Raw genomic sequence first — 24351 nt, 5'->3', positions numbered from 1 at the left:
TTTTCCCTGAGTGTACAAAAACTGAGGATGTGAGAAAGTCACCAGAAACAGAAAGATGGCAGGGGACTAGGTTTCAGAAGTATGTATCTTCTGTCAAGTTCATAACCAGAGGAAATGATCTCTGACAAAAACACGTTTTTATCTAATGTTTTGTCATTATTTTTAGAGCTTATAATCCTAAGATGCAGCAGGTCAAAATAAATTTGTTTTTTGAAGACTAAGAAGCATGAAAAGCTTACATAGTTGTATGGATGTTTTTCTTTTGTGCTAGGCCACTTATTTTTCTATGTAGTTTTTCATCAAGTTATATAATACTAGAGGCCCAGTGCACAAAATCTGTGCACGGGCAGGGCCCCTAGACTTGGCTGGCGATCAGGGACAATTGGGGCCTTTCAGTGCTGGCCAGGGCCTTCCTTCTCCAGCCTCTGGTCTCCGACTGGGGCCTTCCTTTGTTCTGTGTCACCTTGGGTGGTCAGCGCACATCATAGCGAGTCATCAAAGTCATGGTCTTCCGGTCGAACTCCCAGTCTCCTGGTCAAACTCCTGAGGTGGCACTTTGCATATTAGCCTTATACAATATATATATAGACTAGAGACCCAATGCACAAAGATTCATGCAAGAATGGGCCTTCCTTCCCCTGGCTGCTGGCACCACCTTTGCTCTGGCTGGAGCCGCCATTCTACCTTCCCATGCTGCCCAGAGGCTCAGAGCTGCTGGAGTGGTGTGGAAATGAGGCAAGCTTCCCACCCTGCCCCCAGCCACTAGGTGCCTGCATATGCAAATTAACCTGACATCTTTGTTGTGTTAATTTGCATACTCCTGATTGGCTGGTGGGCTACACAAAGGTATGGTCAATTAGTATGTTATTCTTTTATTAGGTAGATGATTACTTTGAAACATAAGGATTTTTATTAATATAGTTTACGCTACCTTAAATGATTTTTAAAAAAACATTTCAATCAGTAGCAGAGATTATTTCCATTGCATGTTATCCTATGTGGCAGGGCTGCACCATTTTGTTTGTTTGTAGGTCTTTCCTTTAACATTTCTAACCATGTGTCCCAAAGCAAAGAAACACAGAAGTTCTTCCTTTTCTAGCCTGCCTCTTGATGATTTGCATTTAGAGGCAACCCACTTAGTTTTATCTAGATGCTAATTTAACAAATTTCTATTAATGGTAAAGGTGATACCTTTTTAAAGTAGCAAGAAAACCTAACAATCTGTCTAGCTTAAAATTAGAAAATCATTTCCTCAGCTTTGGAGAATTAATTTTTAAAAATAGAAATTCTAAATATGTCTCAATATAATTTCTAGTGCTTTTTTTTTTTTAGTATCAATGAAAAGGTAGAATCTCTATCTGCTAATAGATTAATAACTAATGTTTACAATAGAAATCATCTCACATGGAACTAATTTTAAAATAATGACTCAAACAATGTTTTACCTTTCATGCTTGATGAGAATTTTTGCTTTCTTTTATGAATGGCTTTTGGCTGTGATTTTTTTTGTAAGTTTTTAGGTTCTTTTAATAAATTAGAATTAGTAAATATGCCATAAGTAGCTTAGCTTTGTCTTCTAAAGAAGATTGCAAGTAAATTATTTGCCTAATAATTTATAATGAGCAGAACAATATAAATATTTTGATGAATCATTTTAATAATAACTTTTATTCTGTTTCTATGATTATATGAAAGTAGGCCACATGAATTGGCAGTTCTTCCTTGCTTGATAGTAATTGTAAAATGATGATTTAATTTTCTGTTTTGCTTACTATTACCAAATCATTTGCTGAATTACCTACAGAAAGATTGAAACAAAGCACCATGTATTTCAGTGTTTTAATGTATACAAATACATAGTCTTATTTACAATATAAATTTATTTCCACTTTATAATAAAAGCATTTATTTTGGGGGTAAGATTTTGGTTATTTTGAGAAACCTCAAAAAAATCTTGTACTTTAAAACAATTATTATTTGATGATAGCATAAAAGGTAGTTTTTGTTAGGTTTTAAATTTCTGACTTTAAATGAATCAAAATATAGTAGTTTTACTTTCCTAATCTGTCATTTAAAAATTGTTCTTTACTTTCAATAGTTATTTTAGTGGCATCAATTTATATAAGACAAAACAAAACAATGTGCTTCTCAAAACATAATTATTATAAACTGATTTTCTAGTGCTTTCCCAAATTTTGTTCCTAACAACAACTGAAATAAAATGTGTTGGTAAAAACTTAATCTATTTTGTATTTATTTAGACGCTGGTTTTCAATACAGAACAATCAGTTGGTTTACCAGAAAAAGTTTAAGGTAGGTGTTTTGTTAAGTAATTAAGTGAAAAATCTAGTGACTCCCCAGTTTTGGTTATTCATCTGTTTGGCTTGGGAAAGCATTTAAGTTAATAAATATTGATATGTGCAAAATTACTGTTTATTAGTTTTATGTTTGGGCATGTATACTAGCAAGAATGTTCAGAAGTGGGAAGTATCCACATTCAGTACTTAAAAGCAGTGATTTTGAATCCTGAATTCTTAATTTCTAGTTTTGAGGTGGATTTTTTTTTCTGTCCCAGGATTTATACTTTTTACTTCACATGTTTCTTTGTCATTTGTGTGACAAGAATAATACAACCAATCCACAGTACTACTTTGAGGCTGTAGAAAAAGATGCCTTTTAAGAAATAACTCTTTATGGCCACTGATAATAATATAGAGATATTAGAAATGACATTAAAATGTAACCTTGAAGTAAGTTAAATAAAAACCTCTAAATTGTTAATGTTCTTTTTATATACTAATTTTCCTGCACCTTATTTTAAGGATGAGGAGTTTTTATTTATTGGAAAGGCATACAGAAATTACATATGGTGTGAGTATATGACAGCTCACTTCCCTCCCAAGTAATGTCCAAATATACTATCTTTCCCTCTTTGGACATCTCTCGCTGAGGGCACTGATTCTTGTTCCCTCCCCACAATATCTTGACTTCTCTGCCCTCCCTCTCCTGTCACCAACCTGGTTCACTCAGAATACTACAGTTGCAGGTGACAGTGGCCCAGGAGAGACCATGGGAAGTTTACTTTATGTGGAAGGAGGATATTGAAATGGTCTGTAGACACCATGCAAAGCATTGGAGATTTTGTTCCTTCAACTTGTAAGATGATGCTCACAGCTTTTTCTTTTTCTTTTTTTTCTCTGAAGGTTCTGGTAACTTGTGGTGTATTTCTATTTCCCTGTGATTGTTTTTTTTCCTTTTTTTTTTTTTTTCTTCTTCTCTTTTTCCCTTACTCATGTCTCTTCCCACTATGCACAGATAAACATTACCTACAAACTCCTTAATCTGATCTGTGGAGAATGTACAGAGTTTAAACACATCAATAAATACTTTTACCACCCCCCTCCAATTAAGAAAAAAAAAAAGAAAAAAAAAAAGAAAAAAAAAAAGAACCAGAGTTAATTGGTAACTTGATTTTTATCTAGTTAGCTGTTAGGAATGATGTATTCAATTGTAAATTTGAAATATTCACTTTATTCTTGAGATGACACAATATGAAATTTACAATTAGCTCATGGTTCGTTCTATTCTGATACTTGGTTTTGAGGTTTTTTTTAAATTAAATAATAGGAAATGATAAAACCGTTTTCATTTTCGTAAGTATTTTAAGAAGTATATATAGGCTTTTTCTTTTTCTTTTTCCTTTTCAGTTATTTAAAACTTGACTCCTTAAAGGCTAATTTTTTTTTTTTTGGAGGAAAGTAGTTTTTATTACATGTGAGTAGGGACCAGGAGCGTAATGGATATGAAAGAAAATTAACAAGAAGCTGACATTTATTGAGTACCTACTAATTAACTGCCAAGTGTTAGATTAAAACTATTTTATTTAATTCTTATACAGCAATTTTATGAGGCAGTAAAATTATTAACAGGGTATAATTACCTTTATTAGTTATGACTATGTTGGTAAGCCTTGTCTCTAAATTAAGAAAAATATAAATCTTTAAGACCACTTATTCCAAGTAACATTTATAAGTATTATTGGTAGTAGTATTAAAACCTAGATTGATAAATATGGGAGTTCTGTTTCCTTATTGTAGGATAACCCCACTGTGGTGGTGGAAGATCTAAGGCTTTGCACAGTGAAACATTGTGAAGACATAGAACGGCGATTCTGCTTTGAGGTGGTCTCTCCAACAAAGTGAGTGGTTCTAAACAATCTGAGAGTTGGCTTTTATATTTCTATAGCTTGTTTTAAAGAACTTTCCAGAGTAGAGAAAGATTTGTTTCACTTGTGGTGGTCTGTGCTAACTAGAAAAAAATGTCTTCAAAGTAAATTTCATTATTTAGTAATTATAGGTATTAGAGTCAGAAATTTCTGTAACTTCTACCCAGTATCATATTCTTTAAATTCTATAAAGATTATTGATGTGGCCATATGAAAACTTTTTAGTTGTCATGGATGATAAAGTTAATTCATATATCAGATTGATATTTTTATAACTATCATTTTATATTTCTATCCAATAGAAAAAAAGTGTTGTATTTATATGGTAAAATTAAAGTTTGTTTTTTTTTTTGTTTTTTTTTTAATGTGAAGGAATGGGTGACTTATTTCCAGTAGGTAAATTATTTCATTAATACCTTGATTTCTTATTGAATACAATATGTCCTAAAGATAGATGAAATAAAATTTTTCAACAGAAATGATTATTTTTTTGTTAGAAAATTATTGTATAACCAAGTCAGCAAAAAAACATTATTATTCTTTTTTGGTTAATTTAGTGACTGAGAAAACAATGTTATTTCCCTTTAGAAGTTGTATGCTTCAGGCAGATTCTGAAAAGCTGCGCCAGGCATGGATTAAGGCTGTTCAGACCAGTATTGCTACTGCTTATAGAGAGAAGGGTGATGAATCAGAGGTTAGTAAACAATACTGCAATACCACATGATATATTGTCAAAAGTTTTTAACTTTAATTGCAACAGTGTATGATTACAACATTGTTTAAATTTTGTTAAATTGAGGTATAATTGACAAGTAACTTTATATTATTGTAGTTTCAGGCATAAACATAATGATTCAATATTTGTATATACTACAAAATACCACAGTAAGTCTAGTTAACATCTGACACCATTCATAGTAATAAACATTTTTCTTGTGAGGAAATTTTAAGATTTACTCTCTTAGCATTTTTCAAATATGCTATATAATGTTATTAACCATAGTCACCACACTGTTATATCTTCATGACATTTATTTTATAAGTTGGAGTTTGCATCTTTTGACTCCCTTCACCCATAACATTCTTTTTTTATAGAGGATGATATTTTTGTTATTGATATGTTTATTTTTAAAATCTAGATTTAATTTCTCTTTTGTTTACTTCTCTTGACTTTACCTATCATTTTATTTTAATATTTAAATATGTTTAATTCTGTATTTGAATATTATCCCATATTGACATAAGATAGTTTGTTGCAAGTATTTCCTCCAAATATTATTTTAATTAATATTAAAATTATGAATGTGAAAGGTATTTAAAATTAAAAAAGGGTAAAATCTAAAACAGAAAGGCTCAAATTGTCTCTTAGTTGAAATCTTTCGGAGAAGATAAGCTTAATATGGACTCTTGGTCATAGTCTGGCTTCAGCTTCTCAGTGAGTTTATATATCCTTGAGCAAGGCCATCAGTGCGACTTGAGAAACAGAACTCACCACTTTGTTTGGTAGGATCCTGAAAGTGAGTCTTTTGTGAGTCCATGCATGTCTGCAAATGTCTTTATTCAGTCATCATATTTGTTTGATAGCTTGGTTGGGTGTGGAATTTTTAGGTTAGAAATAATTATTCTTAAGAATTTTAACTGCATTGTTTTTTGGGTCCCGTGTTGCCATTGGAGTCTTTCTTATTACAGTACTATCTTTTGTAGCTTTCTTCTCCAATTCTCCTGGTGGTTTCCATCCTGGAATTTCTGGACTAATCTTATGATTTTCTAATTTTTGTGTGTCTTTTTGCTCTAATTTCTGAGATATTTACTCAGTTAATAATCTTCCAAACCTTCTATTGAACATTTTAGGTCTGTTAGCATATATTTAATTTCCAAGCTTTTCTTTTTATTTGCTGAGTGCTTATACATGTAAATCTGTTCTTTTTCATGGCTGTATTGTTTGAACTGTGGTTCTTAGCTTTGACTGCACATTATGATAACACAGGGAGCTTTAAAAAAATAAATCTTAGAATTAGAGTCTACCACTGAACAGTTGAATGGAGTTGAAACGCATGTATCAATATTTTAAAAAGATTCCTACGTGATTTCTTCGTACATGCATTGTTGAGAACCATTATGTTCCAGAGCAAGCATGTCAAACTTGCGGGCCACGTGCCTCATTTATTTGGCTCATGTTAGCCTTTGAGTTTGACATGCTTGTTCTAGAGGCATGGTTCCTTAGCTATCTGGTAACTTTTTCATGATTATACGGTAATTAAAACCTCTTTGGAAGCACTGAGAACAGTTAGGACTTCATTGACTGTGAACTTTGCTCAAGTCTGGACCATTTATTTTTTTGAGGAACAACCAGAGGTAGGAACTTTGAGGTCCTTTCATCTGGTATGAGTCCCCAGAGAACATCCACCAACCTCCAGCATAGGGGTAAGGGACTGACTGGTGCTCGTTACTCGGGGTCTCACTATTCAGTGTGTCTACGTTCATTTAGTCCTCTGCCTTCCACCTCTTAGGTAAATCCCATTCAGGTACTGTGTTTTAACTCACACAGAGAATGTACTTTCAGTCATTTGTGTTTATGAATAGGATGCAAAACCCTAATTGGCATGGAATTGGGGAGGGGACCTTGGATGCTAACTACTTCTTACACAATAATTTCTCCAACTTTTATCTCCACTTCCAGGGTTAACATAGTATAAATCTGTGATTTTTAGTCTATATGTCACAAGAATTTTTAAAATATACAGCACCTTACTATTTAGATTATTAAATAATAATAAAAAAAAATAGTAACAGCCAACACAATAGCCTGACTCAAAATTATACCTATTTTTTCTCAGATCTGAAAAAAAGAGAGTAATTTTTGGTGTCCTGTGAATTGGGTGGAATTGTAGTAATTAGTTTATCTGTGCCATGATATGAAAAAGATTGAAAATCACTGGTTTAAATCCTTGAGCCCTTTGAATATTATGTGATGTAAATTAGTGAACTGTTGAGATTTTTCTTACTGCCATCCTTAGATTTGGCTTTGGTCTGTTCAGTTACTTTATTTACCCACTAGGGGCCTGATACATGGAATTTGTGCACAGGTGGGGTCCCTAGGCCTAGCTGGCAATCAGGGCCAATTGGAGCCAGGCTGATCAGATCTGGGCTGGAGAGGAGATGATGGTCGCTAAGCCAGACATGGAAGGAATGGACGCCAAATGCCAACACCGCCATCGTCAGTCAGCGCTCTGCCACCACATGGTTCCCCATCTCCCTGTCCTCATTCCCTTGCCACTGTGCTACCACTGTGGCTGGCAGATGGCGGGCCAATTGGGGCCTGCTGGCCAGAGAGAAGGATGGGGCATGGGAGGTTGGCTGCTGGCCCCAAGGAGAGAGCTAGCCCTCAGCCCCTCTGGAAAAGGGGCTGCATCTGCTATCACCAACCCCTGATTCCCTGTTCCACCCTGGGGCCCGATCAGGGCCTGCTGGCCCAGGGGAGGGACTGTGGGAGGTTGGCTGGCTGGGAAAGGTTGGCTGTGGAAGTGCCTGACCACCAGAAGGCAGCTCCTGCATTGAGCATCTGCTCCCTGGTGGTCAGTGACTAGTTGTTCTCATCGTTCCTGTCGTTCCGCTTATTGTGGTTGCTTAGGCTTTTATATATATAGATTTTCCAGCTCCTAAAATTTTGTTATTCATATTTATGTTATTCCTGTTCTTCTGGGTAAACATTGTTTGTTTTTAATGCAAAAATACTGAAGTTTTTAAAAAGTAGTTTACACATATTATGCCATTCCACACTTAATAGTAATTTCTTAATTACTATCACCCATTCTATATTCCATGTTCCCCATTGTTTTAAAAATGTTATTGAGCCGAAACCGGTTTGGCTCAATGGATAGAGCGTCGGCTTGGGGACTAAGGGACCCGGGTTCGATTCCGGTCAAGGGCATGTACCTTGGCTGCGGGCATATCCCCAATAGGGCGTGTGCAAGAGGCAGCTGATCGATGACTCTCCCTCATCGATGTTTCTAGCTCTCTATCTCTCTCCCTTCCTCTCTGTACAAAATCAATAAAAAAATATATTTAAAAATGTTATTGACAACCTTTTGTATAAAGTACGATCTTATTTATGCCAGCATTGCATCTGGTTATCTTCCTCAAATCTTTAAATTTAGAGCAATCCCTTTTTTACATAGCAATGATTTAATAAAGAGATCAGGTTAATTGTCTCCATGCTTTAAGATTACATAATGGGTTGTGTGCATGCTTCATGTTGCAACAGGAGACACAATATTTGGTTATGCAATGATTGCTAATCCTGAGAACAGGCTTCTGTGTGAAGATGAAATGGACATACTCTATTTGACAAATGGCAATGTGATTCCTCCAAATGACAATGTGATTCCTCCATTTCCTTCCTTGTTTCCAATCTGTTTTGTTATTTTGTATAACACATCTACTTCCTGTTACTTTCATCCCCATAAAATCTCCCTTATCAACTATTCATCAAATAGTTGTATTGCTCAGTTTGCTATTTCATTAGAAACTGAAAAACAATTTTCTAATTCTGTCATCCCATTTACATTTATTAACTTGTATTCTTACGTGAAATACATCTTTTTCTCATCACCTGGAGCTGTTTAGTTTTTGTAATAAATGTTTAATTGTTTGCTTTTAATTACCACCTTTGGTTAATTTATTAGCTATCTTAAGTGGGAACAGATGTTTAGTTTTTTGGGTATAATTTCGCAACTCATGAATTTTTGTAAATATGTTGGGTCCCAGTTAATCACAATAATTACTTTTTTCTTTTTTTATCCTTACTGTAAGATATTTTTCCATTGATTTTTTTAGAGGGATTGGAAGGGATGTAGGAGGGGGAGAGAGAGAGACAGAGAGAGAGAGAGAAAAACATCGATGTTGGAGAGACACATTGATTGGTTGCCTCTCACACCTACCCTGAACTGGCTTGAACCATGGTATGTGCCATTCCTTGATCAGGAATCAAACCTGTGGCCTTTCGGTCCTCGGGCTGATGCTCTAAGGAGCCAGACTAGCTAGGGTAATAATTACTCTTTTTGTGGTTATCAAAATGATAACATCTTTGTCTAATAAAGGCCCTGGGTAATGCCTTTTTAAAAATTCTCTAGTTTTTAGCAGTTTTGAAAGGAAATAAAATTAGATGAGCATCCAGATAATTTTAAAGAAGCTGGTGGGATTGCTGAAATAACTGAGTTATGCAAAATAATACATTAGAGTAATTTGGTCAGCCTTATTCCTATTTGTCCCACAACCCCGTATTACTCTGGTATGATTATGGGACAAAGAGGGATAAGGCTGACCTAAAAATCTGTGTAAGTTTGTAACTAGAATACTTCCAGGAGCTTTAGAACCCTAGTAGAAATTACTAGCACAATAAAATTTATAATAAATGAATACTACAGTATAGATAGGACCTAACTTTAAAAGTTGGTGATGCTAGTCCTGGCCAGTATGGATCAATTAGTTGGGTGTTGTCCTATGCACCGAAAGGCTGCCAGTTTGATTGCCCGGGTTTTGGGTTCAATTCCTGGTAGGGAGGCGAGGAGAAGGCAGTCGATTGATGTTTCGCTCTCACATAAATGTTTATCTCCCCTTCTTCCTTCCTCTTCCTGTAAAAACTATTTTAAAAAATAAAATAAAAATTGGTAAAGATAGCTTAATGGGAGGGTACAAAAGAATTGAGGCTACTCATTTATGGTGACAGAGGCAAAATACATAATGCAGTAAACTTTCAAATCAGAGTACGAGGCCGAAAAGAGCCAAGAACAAGAATGGGGGATGGGTGTCATGTTCAGTCCTGTGTTTCTTGAAATGACTAGTACAAGTTCTGCTGTGTTAATGTACTTTGCTTTCAACTTCTCTAATTAGGTGCAAAAGCCTTAGCTTATAGAAGGAAATTGCTAATAAACCAAATGATTTCTGCATTATATTGAGATTCTTTCCCCATATGATAATTGCTTATGAGTCCACATTATCAAACATGTTCTAGTAAAAGATTGTATCTCTTCTTTAAAAATGTTGAAATAATCTCAAATTTACAGAGAAATTCCAAGTGTAGTACTTTGCCCCTGAATGGTTTCAGAGTAGTTGCTAACATGATGCTCCATCACTCACTGTTTCTTTAGTGTTTTTTCCACAGCTTAAGATATTCTCCTATATAATCATGGTATAGCCATCAAAATCAAGAAATGAGCATTGGTAAATTATTAACACTTGATTCCCAAATATCTTTAAGTTCCAGTAATGTTCAATAATATAATCCAGAAGCACAGGTATTATTTAGTTATCATGATTCTTTGGTTTCTGTTAGGAATAGTTGCTTAGTCTTACTTTGACCTTCTTGACCTTGATAGTTTTGAAGACTATACTAGTTAATTTTGTACAATGTCCCTTAGTATGGGTTTGTCTGATGTTTACTCACAAGACTATGCATCTTTGGCAGGAATCTATAATAATAAAAGTGTAATATGCTAATTAGACCGGACGGCCGAATGTCCTTCCAGATGTCCTTTTGGATGACCTTCTGGATGAAGCCAGCTGTGAAGGCTGAGACAGGCTGCCATGAAGGCCGAGGCAGGTCCCTGTAGCTGTGAGGGCCAGCTCCTTGCACGAATTTTGTGCATCGGGCCTCTAGTTCTATATAATAAAAGCCTAATATGCAAATCGACTGAACAGCAGAATGACTGGTTGGTATGATGTGCACTGACCACCAAGGGGCAGATGCTCAGTGTGGGAGCTGCCCCCAGCCTGCAGGACCCAGGCCAACTAAAGGTGGTTGCAAACAGGTGCCCTATCCCCTCTTCTCCCCCCGCATTGTCCTGCCAGTTGCCCCAAGGCAGGGAGCAGGGCCGGTGAGCGGGTGGCGCCAGGCTGGCCAAAGTGGGTGCCAGCGGGAGGCCTCTCCCCCCCCATCCCCATTGCCCTTTTGGTCGCTCTGCAGAGGAAGGCGACTGGCAGAGGTGGCAGGAGGTGGGGCCGGTGAACGGGCAGTGCCAGGCTGCAACGCCAGGCTGGCGAAGGTGGGTGTGAGCAGAGGGGTTGCCAACAGATTGGCCCTGATCACCGCTAGGCCTAGGGACCCTACTGGTGCACCGGGCCTCTAGTATTATATAATTGATGCTGTGCACTTCTCACTGCATCCTCTCAGGTGGCATCTGATATGGATTTGTCCCATTATTAGTAATATTAACTGGGGTAATTTGATTAAGATGATATGTGTTAGACTTCTTTACTGCAAAGTTTTCTTAGTAGGTACTAAGTATTTTGTGGGGTAGTTACTTTGAGATTATGTAACTACCGTATTTTTCGGACCATAAGACACACTTTTTTCCCCCCAGAAGTGAGGGGAAAAAGTCCCTGCGACTTATGGTCCAAATATAGCCTACACATATACTTTAAAAAAAAAGTTTTTTTACTTGCCCGGCTCTGTGTGGTCTCTGTGTGCTTGCCCGGCTCTAAAATGGTTCTAAATGCTGCTGTTTACTTTACAGGGTTGATTACATGTGTTTATGACTGTGATGTTGGGTTTTAATGCACATAAAATATTTTAGGACACTATTTGTTTCAGAATCTTTTTTTCTTCATTTCCCTTCTCTAAAAACTGGTGCGTCTTATGGTCCGGAGCGTCTTATGGTTCGAAAAATACGGTATTCTGTTCCTTATCAAGTTTTGAATGTTTTTAAAAAAATGTTTTTATTTATTTCAGAGAGAAAGGGAGAAAAAGAGAGAGAAAGAAGCATCAATGATGAGAGAGAATCATTGATTGGCTGCTGCCTGCATGCTCCACACTGGGGATTGAGTCCACAACCCAGACATGTGCCCCTGACTGGGAATCGAACCATGACCTCTCACTCAGTTCATAGGTCGAAGCTCGACCACTGAGCCAAGCCAGCTGGGCTGAATTTTTTTATTATGTCACCATAGGCTATGATTTTATTTGATGTGTTAACATCCATTACCATCATTATTTGTTTTGTTGGACAAATTGACTCAAGTTTGGCCAGTAGAGCCCTGGCTTCTGTATCCTTTTACATGGTGCCATCAATCTTTTGAGCTCTTCCATACTTCCAGCATGATGAGATGTTTCAGGTTCATCTTGTCCTTTCTCTGCACCAGCTCTGAAATCAGCAGTTTCCTTAAAGAGCCCTAGTTCCTTTTGGTGGAGAATTGGTTTTTAGAAACCAAGATAAATAAATCTATATTTCTTTATATATCTATTTATATTGAAAACCAATATTGTGCCTGTTGTATCTCCAGTTCCAATCTAATACAATGGGATTTGTTCTAATTCTCTCCCTTTCTATGAATAACTTCTTTCTCAGCAGTGAGAAATTTAGCTTCCGTTAATTTCAACATGCTTATTTACATGATCAGTTTCCCCTATATGTAAGCAATGTCTTTTCTCTGCTGCCACCTCCCCCTGACCCCACTCTGGCTATGACACATCACAGTGCAGCACTCCTCCACACTCCTCTCCTTCCTCAGGCTCTTCCCACGCTGGGCTCCCTCCTTATGCAGATACCCTCCTTTTCCTGTTTGGGATCCAACATGGTGGTGTTTTCATTTAAAGATATGCTTCCCACCCAGTTCAGTCCTCTATAGACAATACTACAACTATTTTTTTGCTTGGCCCCAACTAATGGCTAATGAATTGAGTTTTCACAAGGGCAAAACAAGGGCCAAATTATATTTCTAATGATTCTTTACTAAAATACTAGCTTATTGAAATGCTTTTAAACTCAAATACTTTTTAGGCCATATGTTTAATTGCTTAGGACCTCAAACTACATGTTTCTATTATTGGTATAGACTTTGCTGTAAACTTAAGAAATTAGCCTTTTGCTCATCTGCCACCTTTTGTTTCTTAATGGCCCAGGACATTTTTAGATATTGTGTATTCTATTGTTGATTCACTCTGTGATTATAATTATGTAACTGATCTGTTCTTTAGTAATACACTGAAGTAGTTTAAACAACTTGCTTGCAGTTCAATGAATACCTTTGAAAAACCTTATGTAAAATAATATTTTTTTCTTGAGTCTTAATAATTTCATATTTAGTTCCTCTGTTTTCTCATTTTGCACATTTAATTAGTGTTCTCCTTTCTCTTTGACCTCATATTTTGTATGTATGTTCATTGTATCAGTATATACAAATGTATATTTGAATAAATATTATATGTAAATATGTATTAGGTCTAGTAATAATTAATGTCGTTTTCTAATACTTTTTTAAATCGAATTTATTTAAACAATACAACAAAATTTAATCAACAATATAGTTGCCGTTGTTTTCTACTACTTGTGCCCAACGCTCAGGAAGCATTTTAATCCCTCTGTTGTAAAATTCTTGTGATTTTGATGCAAAAAATTCGATCAATGCATTTTTGAGGCATTCTTCATTATTAAATTTTTTTCCAAGAAGAAAGTTTTGCAAAGAACGAAACAAATGGTAATCGGAAGGGGCAATATCAGGAGAATATGCAGGTTGAGGGAGAACTTCCCATTCCAACTGGCGCAGTTTTTCAACAGTGATTCTTGCAGTATGCGGTTGTGCGTTATCATGGTGAAGAATTACGCCCTTCCGATTAATCAGCGCGGGTTCTTTTTCTCCTAAAGCTTGGGCTAACCTTTCCAGTTGGGCACTGTACACTGCACTTGTAATGGTTTGGGTAGATGGTAAAAGTTCATAATGAAGAATTCCTTTAAAATTCCACCAAACACACAACATCACTTTTTTCGCATGCAAGTCAGGTTTTGGCGTGGGCTGCGGAGCCTCATTTTTGTCCAACCATTGAGGCCGCCTTTTCAAATTAACATACAGCACCCATTTTTCATCTCTGGTAACAATTTGCTCTAAAAACAGCAAATGGTTTTGACGAGAGAGGAGCGAACTGCAAATTGTGACTCTTTGATTACGGTTGTTGTCTGTCAACTCATGAGGAACCCATTTTCCAAACTTTTGGACTTTGCCAAGTGCACGCAATTGATTGGAAATTGTTTTTTGTGAACAATTTAAAGTTGTCGCAAGCTCTTGTTGGGTAATTTGAGGATTTTGCACCAAAAGAGCTTGAAGAGCTTCTTGATCAAAATTGGACACACGGCCTCGACCACTCTTGTCATCTAACGAAAAATGTCCCTCGCGAAATTTCTCAAACCAACGCTGGCATTTTCTGGCACTAACTGCATCTTGACCAAGAGCACTACAGATATTTTTTGCAGTCTCGCTTGCTTTTCTTCCTAATTGGAACTCGTAAAGCATGCAGTGCCGAATGTGCTCTTCATCCGCCATCTTCTTAGCCCTAGTTTTGCAATAAAAACCAAACCAAACACAAACTTTTTCAAGCAAAACTTGTTAATTGCACTTCACACGTTCTGTAGATACCACGTGTTTGAAGGTTATGTCAATACAAGTCAACGCCAAGCAAGATTTTAAACGAATGTTTAAAAACGACATTAATTATTACTAGACCTAATATTATGTTTTCGTTGTACCAGTTTATATATTTGCATAAGCATTATATATACATATGTGTAAATATTATATATACATGTATACACATATATGCATGTATACACACACACACACATGTTTATATATAGGATGTCCCCCCAAAATGTATACACTTTAACAGCTGATAGCTCAATTTTGAAAATGAAATGTATTTTAATAAACACTACCTTTATAATTATTCAAAGTGTATATATATTTCTCTCCACAAGACTAAAATCCAGTTGATAGAGGAAACTATATCTTTCCTTTAAAAATTTTATTTTAGAGAGGGAGGAAGGGAGAGAGAGAGAGTCAGAGAGAGAGAGAAACATTGATCGGTTGCCTCCAGCACACACTTTTTGACTAGGGATTGAACCCGCAAACTGGTATATGCTCTCACAAGGAATTGAATCCGCCACTTTCTAATGTATAAGCTGTTGCTCCAACCAACTGAGCCACACCGGCCAGTGCTGTCGTTCCATTTTTAAATCTCTAATGCCTCTACCAGTGCCCGGTGTAGGTCCATAAGAGGCTTCAATCTGTTGATCAGAAACTTTTGTTTGGAGCCTATCGTATGTAACATGGTATTACAATCTTTTTTAAAACAAAGACAAAAACAAAAATTTTTAATTCTTTTAGAAGCTGGACAAGAAGTCATCTCCATCTACAGGAAGCCTGGATTCTGGAAATGAGTCAAAAGATAAATCATTGAAAGGAGAAAGTGCACTGCAGCGAGTCCAGTGTATCCCTGGCAATGCCAGCTGCTGTGACTGTGGCCTGGCAGACCCACGGTGGGCCAGCATCAACCTGGGCATCACCCTGTGTATTGAGTGTTCTGGAATTCACCGGTGAGTAGGCCTGCCCAGGGTGAGAGACTTCTTTTGGATAAACATACATGTAAATTATCATGTCCTTTCAGTCAGAGGGCCTTTTCCACTTGCCTAGTTTGACTGCTAGTTTGTATCTTTTTACGTTTGTAAAGTATTGTTACAATAGATACAGTTCTGGCTTGTGAAGAGCCTCTGAGGGCTTTGGTTTACCATTCATTGTATTAAAGCAGAAGATGCATTCCTATTTATATGTATGTTGAGAGCTTTATTAAAGACTGCCACATTGTAAGGAAAAGTAATTTGCATAATAAGCAAATCAAGGTTGATAGTTTTGTATATTAACAAAGTCTTTTCCCACTTAGGAGTCTTGGAGTTCATTTTTCAAAAGTACGTTCTTTAACTTTAGACACGTGGGAGCCTGAACTTTTAAAGGTAAAATAAATATTTGCTTTGAAATGTTTTATATTTCCACATAAAAGGAATTTAGAATCTTGGTTTACAAATGTATGAGTTTCTCAATGCTCACAGTGAACTGTGTTGTTTTGGAACATTTCTGTGGCTATTTTGACAAATCTGATATTTTCATATTGGGATTTAAAAATTGCTAAGTTTATGTAGTTAGTTCACTTTTTAAGGAAACCAGTGTTCCTACATTTTTATACTTTTTCAAAAAATATCTTGGGCTTTATGCCTTAATTTTAATATATATAATTATATAAATTCTTTTATTTTTAATATATTTTACTGATTTTTAACAGAGAGGAAGAGAGAGGGATAGAGAGTTAGAAACATCAATGAGAGAGAATCTCTATCCACTGAGCCAAACTGGTCTCAGCTAATTATATAAATTCTTGATAAAAATATGAGACATATTGCTATAGTAAGCTCCATTATGGATTGGCATATTATGTTGTTTCCATTGGGTTTAGCATAGAACCATTTGCAAATTTACGTTTTTCAGGGTAGTAGCCATCAGACTAAGACATCCTTTTTCCATCTGTGAGGATTATTATCTATAAAAATGTCATAAATAACTTTAGATCACATCTGGGTTTCTGATATGATTTACAAAACTCATAAGTTAATATTATACTCCTTTAAATTTCACCCATTTAGTTTAAAGGTTGTAGTATACTTTTCATTTATTTTGTCTGGAAATTGTGTTCTTAATGTGCTTGTGCTTTTATTTCAGTCTATAAATAAACTGGTAATCCTCTCAACTATGTACAGTAAAATATTTGTGGAATTACAGTATAAACCTCTAAATGAAAGTGATAGATTTACTCTGTTTACATAGATTCCATTAATTGTTATTAATTCAGAGGGAAGAGGAATAGGAATCTAATTTTTGCATCAACTTTCTGTGTAGATCTCAATGGATTCAGTTTAGAAAATTTGTTTGAACCACAATAGTATGTATAATCAATATTATTTTAATGTTATTGCTCTCTAAATCAATATGATGCACTAAAAATCATGACAATTGTTTAAACAAAATATTTTGAAATATTTATATATGAAGTATAAGAAGGAAATAGTTTACTTCAGTTCTGAGTTACTTAAAACTTTTCCTGTCTGTCCTTAGACTTCTTTTCTCATTTAATTGACCAGATATTGTGAATAATATACAGGATTGTGCTAGCCATGGTGCAATAGAAAACTAATAGAAGATGGGAGAGGAGAAACTCTTTCTTGTAGGGGTGGTAATTCTAGGGAGAGGTATTTTGCCGAAGAATGGCAAATGGTGATATTGCTCTCAGCTCTTGTTTCATTTTGCTTTAATAGTAAACTTCTTTGTGGGATGAGCAGTTGCAGAATATGCCAAAGGAATTTACTAGCTGTACTTGCTTTAATGACTTTTATAGTATTTTTAGGAATTTCTAGCTTATTTTTCTGTTTTTCTGCCAAACAGCTTATGTGTGAGTTGGGGAATGATGTTATAAATCGAGTTTATGAGGCTAAAGTAGAAAAAATGGGAATAAAGAAACCACAACCAGGACAAAGGTACTGTTTCAGTTGTCTTAATATGTTGTCTTTTTTTTCCCTCGTCAGAAATACAGCTATGATTTTATTTCATCATAATTGATATGTAATACTGAAACAGACTTTTAGAAGAGATCATTACTGCCTCCATTAACCCATAGCTAATTATTTTTTATTGATCAGATGTTCAATTATAGTCCCCAGATAAGGATCTTAAAAATTAAAGTTCTACATAGGAATGTAAAAACTCTTGGTAGTTAAAGTAGACCAAAGTTCCATTTAAAAAGAGAATCTGTTAATGTATCTAAGGTTTAAGTTTCTATTATGTACAATGAATAATTTTACATGTGAGACTTAAATAAATATTTATTAATCACCTTGAGGTCCTCTGTCAAGCTCCACATGGGGGGGGGGGGGGCACAGCCTCAGATTCCCCAGCCTGGCGCCAGGGCTGGGGGTGCTGCCTGAGGTCCCCCAGCCTGTCACTGGGGTGGGGGATGCGACCTAAGGTCCCCTATCAAGCCCTGCCAGGTAGGGGGCATGGCCTGAGGTTCCCTGTCAAGCTCCACCGGGCAGGGAACGTGGCCTGAGGTCCCTTGTTAAGCCCCACCTGGGGAACAGCCTCAGGTCCCTGCTGATTGCTTGTTAAGGCTTCTATGGGAACTCAGTCTCCACTGTGGGCACAGCCATCTTGTGTTATGGAATCCCTGCCTCTGCTGTGGGTGCAGCCATCTTGTTATGGCGTGATGGTCAGTTTGTATATCCCCTCTTTATTAGATAGGATTGATTTCATAGAGGAAGGGAAAGATAGAAATAGGAACATCATTGATGAGAGAGAATCATTGATTGGCTGCCTCCTGCATACCCCCTACTAGGGATCGAGTCTGTAACCCAGGCATGTGCCCTTGACCAGAATTGAACTCGGGACCCTTCTGTCCACAGGCCAATGCTTTATCCACTGAGCCAAACTGGCTAGAGCCTTATTTTGTTTTTTGTTATGTTGTTTTTAGTTTATGATTATTTTTAGCTTTAAAATTTCATTTGTCATAACCCTATGTTGGGGTTTTACATTTGACTAAATTCTTATGTATAATTAATACTATTTTAATGTTATTACTCTCTAAATCAATATCACTTAAATCAGATTATTTATTTACTAAAGTATGGCTTTTTGAGTTACGTTAGACCTTGAAATATTCTATTTTAGCCAAAGATCTAAGCATTTGAAAAATATACAGGAAAAGGTAGAGAACACACTTGGCATTTATGATCCGACTAGAGGCCCAATGCAGGATTTTCGTGCAAGAGTATGTCTTCCCTGGCTGCCATCACTGGCTTTCCTTCGGCCTCCCGCAGGCACTTGGACCCAGGCTTCTTGCCGGTCTGATTAGCATATTATGCCTTTATTAATGAGAAATCAAAAGTTTAAAATGTGACATCTTTTCCCCCCAACTTAGAAATGCTGCATTTTAAAGTAGTTGTGTTACGAAAAATTATTACTATCCATAGTTATAGTTCAGTATGTGACGTTATTGGAATAAAAACGAAATTAAAGTACAAAGGACTATGTATAAAAATGAATGAGTACAAAAATAAGAGAAAAAGAATGCCATGCTAATATTTGTGATTTTTAAGTTAGTCTGTTATTTGTATTTGATTTGAACATGAAATCATAGCTCATTCAATATTTGGAAAAAAAATGGCATAATGTCACAAATTCTCTTTTAACTAGTGTTACATTTACTGACTTTCTTTGAATTAGTCAATGTATAATAGCTTCTTTTCAGTGTTAGTCATGCTCAGAGCCAAGCAGAACATCATGACATTTTTATGTTTACCAGACAGGAGAAAGAGGCATATATCAAAGCAAAATATGTGGAGAGGAAATTTGTGGATAAATATTCTATATTATCATCACCTCCTGAGCAGGAAAAAGAGATGATCTCCAAAAGTGGCGAAGAAAAGAGGTTAAGCATTCCTAAACTTGGGCCAGGTGACCAAGGCAGAGCATCTCCCCAAAGTTCAGGTATTAAACTTACTTGCGTATATAAATATTTTCATACTCTGATGACACTTTTTTAATCTCAGAATTAATAGCCATTGTAGATTTTTAAGTGCTAAAAACTTGTTTTCTTCTACATATTCTAAGGAAAAATTGGATTTCTATGTCTTTAAAACTATTAAATTTAAATAGGTCTTGCTAATTCAATTTCTAGGTAATGTGTATATTCTAAGGAATAAAACTGCTTAAAGTACAAGGGGAGATGGGAATTTATAAATCTACCATGCCAGAAAGCCCTAAATATCTGATTAACCACCTAACATCCTTCCTATTTTTTCCCTCCTAAAATTTTCCCAATAACGTTTTTTTCCTGCCCTTTTCCCTTCTTACGGCCTGCTTTGTGCTTTGCTAACTTGCATGTCCCCAGTGGTTGCTGTAAATAGCGACGAGGCCAGGCGGGAGTCTCTGTTCTGTCCTGATGAGCTAGATTCACTCTTCTCCTACTTTGATACTTCTTCAAAACTACGTAGTAGTAAGTACTACTCTTGTGGAGCATTCCAAGTCTGTGCCCGTGGTCATTGTGCAGTGTGGCCATTTCTCTAGATGTTACCCATTGTCTCAGAATTACACATTACTTCCAGACATACAACAAATTCTTTTTACTACCCCTTACATATTATGGGGTAAGGAGCTGTCTTACAACTCTGAAAATGAGCTTATTTTCAGTTTTTGTGCTTGATTCATATTTTGATAAGCTAAGAGCTCAAAAGGATTAAAACTGTATTAAATGTATTCTGGTGACGGCTGAGTTCCCATCGATATATCAGAGTTCATTTTAAAACTTCGTTGTTTGTGGGAGGTTGTTTTCTTAATGCCATTTTTTTTTAACCACTAGCTGATTTTTTTTTTAAAACAGTCAGAAGTAATGATAGTGGAATCCAGCAGAGCTCTGATGATGGAAGAGAATCTTTACCCTCTACAGTGTCAGCCAATAGTTTATATGAGACTGGTGAGTTTTGCTGAAATTCAGTGTTAATTGATATTATTTGCTGAAAAATACATGTGTTAAATGCCTGCTCTTGATTAAATAGCTTCTAAAGGAAGTGGTTAGTTTTTTGGAAGAAGGAGTAATACAATAAATTAAAAGTGGCTATTTCTTTTTATATATGAAAGTTACCTCCTCGCTATACATTCTTCTGAACCTCATGATATATGTTATAAGTGCCTTATCTAAGTGCCTTTTCCTAAAATTTTTTTATTAATTAATGAGAGAGAGTTTTTTTTAAATTGATTTTTACAGAGAGGAAGGGAGAGGGATAGAGAGCTAGAAACATCGTTGAGAGAGAAACATCAATCAGCTGCCTCCCACACCCTCCCCCACTGCAAGTGTGCCTGCAACCAAGGCACATGCCCTTGATCTGAATCGAACCTGGGACCCTTTAATCCAAAGGCTGACGCTCCATCCCCTGAGCCACACTGGTCAGGGCGAGAGATTTTTGTTGTTGTGTTACTTATTCATGCATTCATTGGTTGATTCTTATATGTGCCCTGACCAGGATCGAACCCACAATCTTGGCATATTGGGACAATACTCCAACCAACTGAGCTACTATTCAGGGCTAGCTAAGGATAACTTTTTAAAAAAAATATATATATTTTATTGATTTTACACAGAGAGGAATTGAGAGGGACAGAGAGTTAGAAATGTCGATGAGAGAGAAACATCGACCAGCTGCCTCTTGCACACCCCCGCACTGGGGATATGCCTGCAACCAAGGTACATGCCCTTGACCGGAATCGAACCCGGGACCTTTCAGTCCGCAGGCCGACGCTCTATCCACTGAGCCAAACCGGTCCCGGCAGCTAAGGATAACTTTTAATTCATATGGTCTGTATGTCTTATTACTCTTATCTTCCTTTGTGGCTGTTTTTTTCTTATCAGGAGGAAGAGATCAGCAACTTGCTCTCTTTAGTTTTTTTTTGTGCTTTACTGCTATATTATCTCCTTCATATTTAATGATTTGGGTATTGCAGAACACTCAGGGTAGTAAATGTTCTTCACATTACTTGAAATGCTTATACCGCAAATTGTGATGGTATTGGATTATTTTAGGAATAAAGTGAGGTGTCATCTGGTAGTAAAATTCTTTAGGGATTCTCACTGCCTCTTTTGAGTGTTTAAGTCCAGGCTTATAGAAATATTGGAGGCCAGATGCATGAAATTCCTGCACGAGGGGGAGTTCCCTCAGTTCAGCCTGTACCCTTTTCAATCTAGGACACCCCTCTCACAATCTGGGACTGCTGGCTCCTAACTGCTCACCTGCCTGCCGGCCTGGTTGCCTCCAACTGCCTCCCCTCTCTCCCCCCCCAGCCTGGTCGCCCCTCACTGGCCCCCTGATGGCCTGGTCACCCCCAACTGCCCCCCCTCCCACCAGCCTGGTTGTCCCCAGCAGCCCCCCCTGCCAGCCTGGTTGTACTGTTCAGCCTGCTGTTCAGTCGTTTAGTCATCCCTCACTAACCCCCCTGCTGGCCTGGTTGCCCCACGGTTGTCCATTGGTTGTTTCGGTCGTGATGGCCTCTGGCTTTTTATATACTAGGATACATAATTTTATTCTAATACAGAGTAATTAACCTACCTATTAGATGCTGGCAAGAACACAAAAGACTGACATACTAATTGATAAGAGAAGTTGACTGAGGAATGATAGCCTATTGGAAATAAAATGTCTTTGTGAAATCAGCTCATTTTGTTAAATTAGTCATTTCTTATGCCACAACTTTCACATTGTGATACAATTAAGAGTCAATTTAAAAAAATTGTGGCAAATTACACATAATGTAAAATTTATCATCTTAACCATATTAAAGTATACAGTTCAGTGGCATTAAGTCTTTTTTAAATATCTTTTTATTGATTTCAGAGGGGAAAGGAGATGGAGATAGAAATATCAATGATGAGAATCATTGATGAGCATTAAGTCTTAATTCACATTGATGTGAATCACTGTCACTACTATCCACCCACAGAACTTACCTTATAAAACTAAAATGCTGTGCCTATGAAATAATAACTTCCCATTCTTTCCCACCTCAAGAGCTAGTTTTTAATGACGTGTTTGTGTTTGCTTTTCAGGGGGAGAAAGGCAAGATTCTTCTGTGTTTCTTGAATCTAAACATCTTAATCCAGGACTCCAGCTTTATAGGGCTTCATATGAAAAAAATCTTCCTAAAATGGCTGAGGCTTTGGCTCATGGTGCAGATGTGAACTGGGCTAATTCAGAGGAAAACAAAGCAACACCACTTATTCAGGCTGTATTAGGGGTATGGATTTGTACCTTGAGACATGGAAAATCACAATTCATTTGAAACTTGGTCTTAGAATTATCTTTTGTGTTAAGAGATGGGTTGGAAAATCGAAGAAACTAGTAGTGATTCTTGGCATCACTTTGTGTGAATTTGATTTTTTTTTTTTTTCTTAATGGAAGAGAATTCTAGTAATGCAAGTGTATTTTGCTAGATTGCAAATTGCAAATTGAATCTTTATTAGAAGTAGTTCTTGGGAAGAAATAATATAATTTGTCATTTTTTCTGGGGGGGGGTATTTTCTCTTTAGAAGAGAATGAAATAGAAAAACTCTTAGAATTAAGTAAATACTGTTTTTAATGGAAATATTTTGCTTTTTATACAATGTTTTCTTCTCTCCCCTCAGGGCTCTTTGGTGACTTGCGAGTTTCTCCTACAGAACGGTGCTAATGTAAACCAAAGAGATATACAAGGGCGGGGACCACTGCACCATGCCACTGTCTTAGGGCACACTGGGTAAGCTATAGTGCTTACATATTTAAGTAGGTGTTACTTGAAAAATTACTTTGAAATAATGTTTTGCTTTAAGAGATGGGGTTGGAAAATAGAAGGAGCTGGTAGTGATTTCTGAGTATCATTTTATGTAAATTCCATTTTTTTCTTTAAAATTTTTTAAAATTGATATTTGAGAGAGTATGAAAGACAGTGAGAGAGATATTGAGATTTATTTATTGCTCCACTTATTTATACATTCATTGGTTGATTGTTGTATGTGCCCTCACTAGGGATTGAAGCCACAACCTTGGATTATCGGGACAATGCTCTAACGAACTGAGCTACCCGGCTAGAGCTATCAAATGTTTTTTTTTTCTTAATGGAAGAGAATTCTGGTAATGAAAGTAGTGTGTTTTGCTAGATCACAATCTTTTTCTCAGATGAAGGCCATTAGGTAGAGTTTGTGATTTTATACTTTCCTGTGACTTAAATTGTCATGATGGAATTTGAAATTTTAAAAATCTCATTTTAAAAAAATGTTACTTTTCAGATAAGAAAATCCCAAAACTTACTTTAAAATTCATTTGTCTTTTATATCAATTAATTTCAGTATTTAAAGTAGTAAAATGATGGTGATTTTTGTCAGACAGCTTTAAGTTTGTGTGTGTATTTAAGCACATAGACATACATTATGTTCATAACAAACACATTTTGGGGGAACTTTGTAACTTTGGGCATTTTAGTTTTCCTACAGGATCTCCAAAGTAAAATTTTAAGGTAAATTTTTAGTCTGTGATACTAATATTGAGACTTTTGAAGCAATATTTAGACTCACAAAACAGTAATGCCATGAAAACACATTTTCTATTAGAGTGCACAAACGAAGTCAGATTGTTAGCCTTATTTGTAAAGTTTGTGAATGGGAGATTGTTTTTTTAATCATTTCAAAGAGATCCAATTATTTTTTTAAAATGTGTTTATTGATTTCAAAGAGGAAG

The 24351-nt window shown here is 36.3% G+C and overlaps 1 protein-coding gene across 2 annotated transcripts in view; it reads left to right on the top strand.

Annotated features, from left to right (window-relative positions):
• Positions 1-24351, top strand: part of ACAP2 (ArfGAP with coiled-coil, ankyrin repeat and PH domains 2) — a 115580-nt gene that overhangs the window by 79112 nt on the left and 12117 nt on the right. The window contains exons 9-19 of one of the 2 annotated variants that reach the window (XM_036446009.2): positions 2262-2313; positions 4098-4198; positions 4814-4919; positions 15380-15588; positions 15933-16002; positions 17483-17574; positions 19392-19579; positions 19983-20087; positions 20472-20564; positions 22689-22876; positions 23265-23374. In XM_036446009.2, the coding sequence (XP_036301902.1) occupies positions 2262-2313; positions 4098-4198; positions 4814-4919; positions 15380-15588; positions 15933-16002; positions 17483-17574; positions 19392-19579; positions 19983-20087; positions 20472-20564; positions 22689-22876; positions 23265-23374 (1314 nt within the window). The remainder of the gene's footprint in view (positions 1-2261; positions 2314-4097; positions 4199-4813; positions 4920-15379; positions 15589-15932; positions 16003-17482; positions 17575-19391; positions 19580-19982; positions 20088-20471; positions 20565-22688; positions 22877-23264; positions 23375-24351) is intronic. The other variant, XM_036446007.2, reaches the window with a different exon arrangement.

The sequence above is a fragment of the Pipistrellus kuhlii genome, unplaced genomic scaffold, assembly GCF_014108245.1.
Source record: "Pipistrellus kuhlii isolate mPipKuh1 unplaced genomic scaffold, mPipKuh1.p scaffold_m20_p_2, whole genome shotgun sequence".
In the NCBI taxonomy this organism is placed as follows: Eukaryota; Metazoa; Chordata; class Mammalia; order Chiroptera; family Vespertilionidae; genus Pipistrellus; species Pipistrellus kuhlii.
Note: the sequence above shows the minus strand (reverse complement) of the source record. Positions and strands in the feature narration are given on the sequence as shown.